General features: G+C 53.4%; 1 protein-coding gene across 1 annotated transcript; it reads right to left on the minus strand.

Annotated features, from left to right (window-relative positions):
* Nucleotides 1–170: 170 nt before the first annotated feature.
* Nucleotides 171–4,129, minus strand: ENH_00011010 (hypothetical protein, conserved; the record flags this gene model as incomplete). Its single annotated transcript, XM_013578867.1, has 3 exons — nucleotides 171–1,270; nucleotides 3,309–3,392; nucleotides 3,655–4,129. 3 exons carry the CDS (start codon nucleotides 4,127–4,129, stop codon nucleotides 171–173), a joined length of 1,659 nt encoding a protein of 552 aa, XP_013434321.1.
* Between the last annotated feature and the right edge of the window lie 1,642 nt (nucleotides 4,130–5,771).

A 5,771-nucleotide genomic window follows, 5' to 3' on the forward strand; every position in this document is an offset into this window, starting at 1 on the left:
GCTGCAGCGCACAGCAGCGCCGAAAAGGCCAAAGGGGAAAGCAGCAAAAAGGGAAAACAAAAAAGAGAAAAAAGGATCAAAAAAAAGCAGAAAAAAAGGAGAAAAAGAGGAAATTAAAAAGGGAATTAAAGGGAATTAAAGAAGAATTAAAAAAGAAATTAAAAAAGAAATTAAAAAGGAGAAAAAAGGAAAAAAAATGAACAAAAAAACCCAAAAAACTCACTGCTGCTGCAGTCCACAAACGCGCAGTAAGCTTTGCTGCAGCTGCTGTCGCCCTGGCACTCTGGGGAATTCGGGGGAAGATATTCTGGAGGAAGTTTCATTATTTGCTTCCAAACTTTCTTTCCTGCTGCTGCTGCTGCTGCTGCTGCTGCTGCTGCTGCTGCGGGGGGTGGTGGGTGTGCTGCTGCTGCTGCTGCTGCTGCTGCTGCTGCTGCGCTTGCAGCGGTGGGGCCATTCGCTTGGGTTCCCCCCGCCGTGTCCTCTCTCGCTGCTGCTGCTGCTGCGCGGCTGCTGTCGCCGTAGATGTCGCAGCTCATCTCTTCTGTAAATCCAGCTTCTTTTAAAATGGAGTTTCTCAGCTGCTCATCAGATTCAGAAAACTCATCGGGACAAACAACAAGCCGCCTTTTTGCTGCTGCTCCTTCGTTTGCTGCTCTTCTTTCCGAGCTCCGTGCTGCTGCTGCTGCTGCTGCTGCTGCTGCTGCTGCTGTTACTGTTGTGCTCTCGCCTGCTGCTGCTGCTGCTGCTTCGACGGCTGCGGGGTCCTCTTCCGTCTCCCCTTCACTGGCGGTGCTCCTCTGCTGCTGCTGCTGCTGCTGCTGCTGCTGCTGCTGCTGCTGCTGCTGCTGGTCGATATTCCAGTTTTCATCATTTTCTGCTTCTGCTGCTGCTTTGCGTCGCCTCTGCGGCAGCAGCGGCGGGGACGGCTCGAAGAGAGCAGCAGTTTCTGCTGCTGTGAGTCTGCGGGGGCTGCGGTAAGCAGCAGCAGCAGCAGCATCAGCATCAGCAGCAGCTAAATAAGAATATAATTCTCCTGTCTCCGTCTCTTCTCTCCATGCGTTTGTTCCCGTTACGAAGCGAGGCGTGACAGACACGGGACCTGCTGCTGCAGACAAATGAGCAGCAGCAGCAGCAGCAGCAGCAGCAGCAGCAGCGGTAGCAGCACCACCTGCAGCAGCGGCAGCAGCAGCTGCTGCTGCCACTGCAGCTGAAGTATTTCTAGCGCCAGCAACACGAGTGGTTTCAACCCACGCCTCCTCTAACGTCTCTGACAGCAGCAGCAGCAGCAGCAGCAGTTCCAGCAGCAGCAGCCGCCTGCTGCTGCTGCTGCTGCTGCTGCTGCTGCTGCTGCTAGTGCAAGATTTACCTATATCTGCGTCGAGGTGTACAGACACCTCAAACGCAGCGCCCTGGAGCACTCGAGGGGAGTCAAAGCCAACTGTCAGCCGGTGGCCCTTCGCGCCCCATTTGTGGGTAAACCTCTAAGCAGCAGCAGCAGCAGCAGCAGCAGCAGCAGCAGCAGCAGCAGCAGCAGCAGCAGACGCAGCAGCCGTTACGAGGGCGCAGTTGTTGCAGTATTAAGGGGCGCAGCAGCAGCGGCAGCAGCAAGGGAGCAGCAACGAACGCAGCATCTAGTGCGGCAGCAGCAGCAATAGCAAACGAAGCAGCAGCAGCAGCAGCAGCAAACGAAGCAGCAGCAGCAGCAGCAGCAGACGAAGCAGCAGCAGCAGCAGCAGCAAACGAAGCAGCAGCAGCAGCAGCAGCAAAGGAAGCAGCAGCAGCAGCAGCAAACGAAGCAGCAGCAGCAGCAGCAGCAGGCGCGCCGACTCATTAATGCACTTGTAGGGCGTATAAAAAGCCCGTTTGAATTTCCTCTTTCTCTTCTAAAAAGATTTGAATTAATTAAATCATTTTGGACTATTTATTATTCCTTTTATTTATTTATTTATTTATTTATTTATTTATTTATTTATTTATTTTATTTTTTATTCTTTTAAAAGTACCTGCGCCCCCACAGGGTTCAGCGCCACCTCCAGGGGCCCCTGGGGGCCCCTGTAAGCTGCTGCATCAGGGGAGAGCTCTGCTGCTGCTGGGGGGGCCCCCAGAAGGACTGCAGCAGCTAAAAAGTGGAAAATAAAAAGATTAAATTGGAAAATAAAAAGATTAAATAAACCTTTTGAAAGAAGTTTAATTAAATGCTTCATTGAATTGTTCGAAGGGAGAAAAGAAGCGGAAACTAAAGACCCGGAAAAACGCGAAAAAACCATCCTAGAACGCTACCTGCAGCAGCGGCAAAACCCAAAACCCTAAACCCTAAACCCTAAACCCTAAACCCTAAACCCTAGATTCTAGCGCCTCCTGGCGTCTCCAAGCCCCCGAAACCCTCAGGGAGTGGGGAGTGGTGTTTAGGGTTTAGGGTTTAGAAGGCTTTCAGTCTAGGGCTTTGCACACCAGGTGTACGTACACCTCAGTGGGCCCCTCAAAGCCCCAAAGGCCTCTTTTAGCAGCAGCAAAAGCCAGGGTGTCTCTGGCTGTTTTAAATGGGCTGTACGTACACCTCAAGCCTGCACTGGCTGCGCTGCTGCTGCTGCGTTTGCTGCTTCTGCTGCTGCTGCTGCTGCTGCTGCCGCTGCTGCTGCAGCGACACAGGGCGTCTCGGCAGCTGCTGGCGGGGCGAAGAGGCGAGTGGGTGCTGCGAATGGAATTTGAAATTGAATTTGAAATATGTTTTGGTTTTTGATTTATAAAATTGTTTTTAATTTCGAATTTGGGTGGACAGACACCCGGAAACGGCTCGGTAGCCCCGCCGCGGCTGCCGGGGCCCCGGGAGTGGTGGCAGAGGCGCTGGCGGTCTTCTGGGCTGCTGCATTGAATTTCGGGGGCTTCGAAACAAATAAAAAGATTAAAATGGAATTATAATTCAAAAAAAATGTAAAAAAATGTTTTTGTGAGGCAACAAGGGCGGCCTGGCGGGCGCCGTCTTCGGCCTGGAGCGTCAGGTGTACAGACACCTACTCAACTCGGTTTCCGGCAGCAGCAGCTGCTCGTTTGAGTGTTTGTCTGTTTTATTTTTCTTTATTTTTCTTTTCGATTAATCCCAATTAATATTATTTGCATTTTATTCGCCTCAGTTTCTTTTTTCTTTCTTTTCCTCCGCCCGGCGCCGCCAGCCGCGCCGCAGCCAACCAGCTGTCCAGCCATCTCTGCTGCTGCGCTTCTTCGAGTGTCACTACTCTGCTTTTTCTCCTTTTCATTTCTTTTATTTTGCTTTTCATTTTCATTTCTTTTTTTATTCTTCTCCAGACCTCGGAAGACAGTCGGGAGCCGCGCAGCGAGGCCCGGGTGTCTGTACACCTCGATTGCAGCAGTGAGTTCTTCTTCCCTTCCCGCTGCGCCTCCAAAACCATTTCTTGTACATAAAACGTGCTGCTGCTGGTGTTGCTTCTGCTGCTTTTGCTGCTGCTGCTGCTGCTTCCGCTGCTGCGTTGCTGCTGCTGCTGCTGCTGCTGCTGCTGCTTCTGCTGTTTCTCTTGTTGCTGCTCTTGCTGCTGCTATGTGTGCGGCTGCTGCAGCTGTTGCTGCTGTTGTCTAGCAGCATATGAGAATCGCAGGTGTATTGATGTGTTCACAGTGCTGCTGCTGCTGCTGTACCTGCTGTTGCTGCTGCTGCTGCTGTTGCTGCTTCTGCAGTGCTGCTGCTGCTGCAGATGCTGCTGCTGTTGCCCGTATTCTTGCTGATTTTTGTGCTGTTTGAAGGGTGGAGCTGCTGCTGTTGTTGCTTTTGTTGCTGCTGTTGATTCTGTTGCTGCTGCTGCTGCTGTCCCTTCCAGTGCTGCTGTTGCTGCTGCTCATTATGTCCTATTGTGGCTTCTGATCCTGCTGCTGGTTCTGCTGGTGCACCTGCTGCTGCTCCTGCTGCTGCTGCTGCTCCTGCTGCTGCTGCTATTGTTACGAATGCTGCTGCTGACGTTGCTGTTTCTTTTCCCGTTTCTATTTCGCATCCATTTCTGCTGCTTCTGTCGCTGTTGCTGCTGCTGTCGCTGCTGCTGCTGTCGCTGCTGCTATTGCTGCTGCTGCTGCTGCTGCTGCTGCTGCTGCTGCCGCTGCTACATACTTGGAGTCCCATTCCTCACAGTTGCCTTTTCTCCTTTTCTCTTTCCCCTCCCCAGCACATCATGTACTGCACCTCAAGCACGTTAGGGTTTAGGGTTTAGGGTTTAGGGTTTAGGGTTTAGGGTTTAGGGTTTAGGGTTTGTGTGCGTGTGTGTCAGATTGCTGTGCGTGTGTTTTCTCGGGTCCTGTTAATGACTGGGGGGCGCCCGAAGGCCGGGGGCAGCGCAGCAGCAGCAGCAGCAGCTGCTGCTGCTGCTGCTGCAGCAGGCGGAGGTTCCCCGGCGTCGCCCGCAGCAGCAGTTGGCGGTCGCGGCGCCGCAGCCGCTGCTGCTGCAGCAGCAGCAGCAGCAGCAGCAGCAGCAGTGCCGCCCCTCGTGGGCCCCACGGGCAGCAGCGTGCAGCACCGCCTCGCCGACGCCGGCCGCAGCTTCCTCGCCAGGTTTTCTGCTGCTCCGCAAACTTCTCAGTTTATTGAAAAGGGGACTATGACTCCTCAGGAGTTTGTCGATGCTGGAGACCTTCTTGTCTTCAAGTTCCCCACTTGGCAGTGGTTAGGGTTTGGGGGTTTGCGAGGGTTGGGGGGTTTGCGAGGGTTTGGGGGTTTGCGAGGGTTTGGGGGGTTCGCGAGGGTTTGCGCGGGTTTGGGGGCGGCGTTAGGGTTTACGGGGGTTCGCGGGGGTTTATAGTGGTTTATGGGCGTTTATTAGGGTTTGCGGGGGTTTGCGAGGGTTTATTAGCGTTTACGGGGGTTTACTAGGGTTTACGGCAGTGTACGGGGGTTTATTAGGGTTTAAGGGGGTTTACGGGGGTCTATTAGGGTTTACGGGGGTCTATTAGGGTTTACGGGGGTTTTCGAGGGTTTGCGGGGGTTTACGAGGGTTTACAGGGGTTTAGGGGGGTGTATTAGGGTTTATGGGGGTTTATGCGGGTTTATGGGGGTTTATGGAGGTTTATTAGGGTTTACGGGGGTTTATTAGGGTTTACAGGGGTTTGTTAGGGTTTGCGGGGGTTTGTGGGGGTTTATTAGGGTTTATGGGGTTTTGGGGGGTTTATGGGGGTTTGGGGGGCTTATTAGCGTTTATGAGGGTTTAGGGGTTTTATTGGGGTTTGCGAGGGTTTACTAAACTTCCTTAGGGTTTACCAGGGTTTATTAGGGTTTACTAGGGTTGGTAACAGCATATTAGGGTTTATTAGGGTTTATTAGGGTTTGCTAGGGTTTACTAGGGTTTACTAGGGTTTAGGAGTGTTCATTAGGGTTTATGAGGGTTTGCTAGGGTTTGCTAGGGTTTACTAGGGTTTAGGACGCGCTGCTTTATCCTTCGCTGCTGCCGCGCCTTCTCCGCTGCCGCCGCCGCTTCCCCGCTGCTGCTGCTGCTGCTGCCGCTGCTGCTGCTGCTGCCGCTGCTGCTGCTGCTGCTGCTGCTGCTGCAGCAGCAGCGTGTGGGGCGTGGGGTGTCTGTACACCAGGGAGCCCGCGGTGGGGAAGCGCATCAACAGTTGGCTGCCTCCGGACAAACAGTTTTTGGTGACTCGCGGAGTGGCTTGTCACCGCAGAGTGCGGGACATAGAGGCTTCGCTGGCAGCAGAAGTAGGGTTTAGGGTTTAGGGTTTAGGGTTTAGGGTTTGGGGTTTGGGGTTTGGGGTTGGGGGGGGGC

Source organism: Eimeria necatrix, genomic scaffold (genome assembly GCF_000499385.1).
Source record: "Eimeria necatrix Houghton genomic scaffold, Enh_scaff1336, whole genome shotgun sequence".
In the NCBI taxonomy this organism is placed as follows: domain Eukaryota; phylum Apicomplexa; class Conoidasida; order Eucoccidiorida; family Eimeriidae; genus Eimeria; species Eimeria necatrix.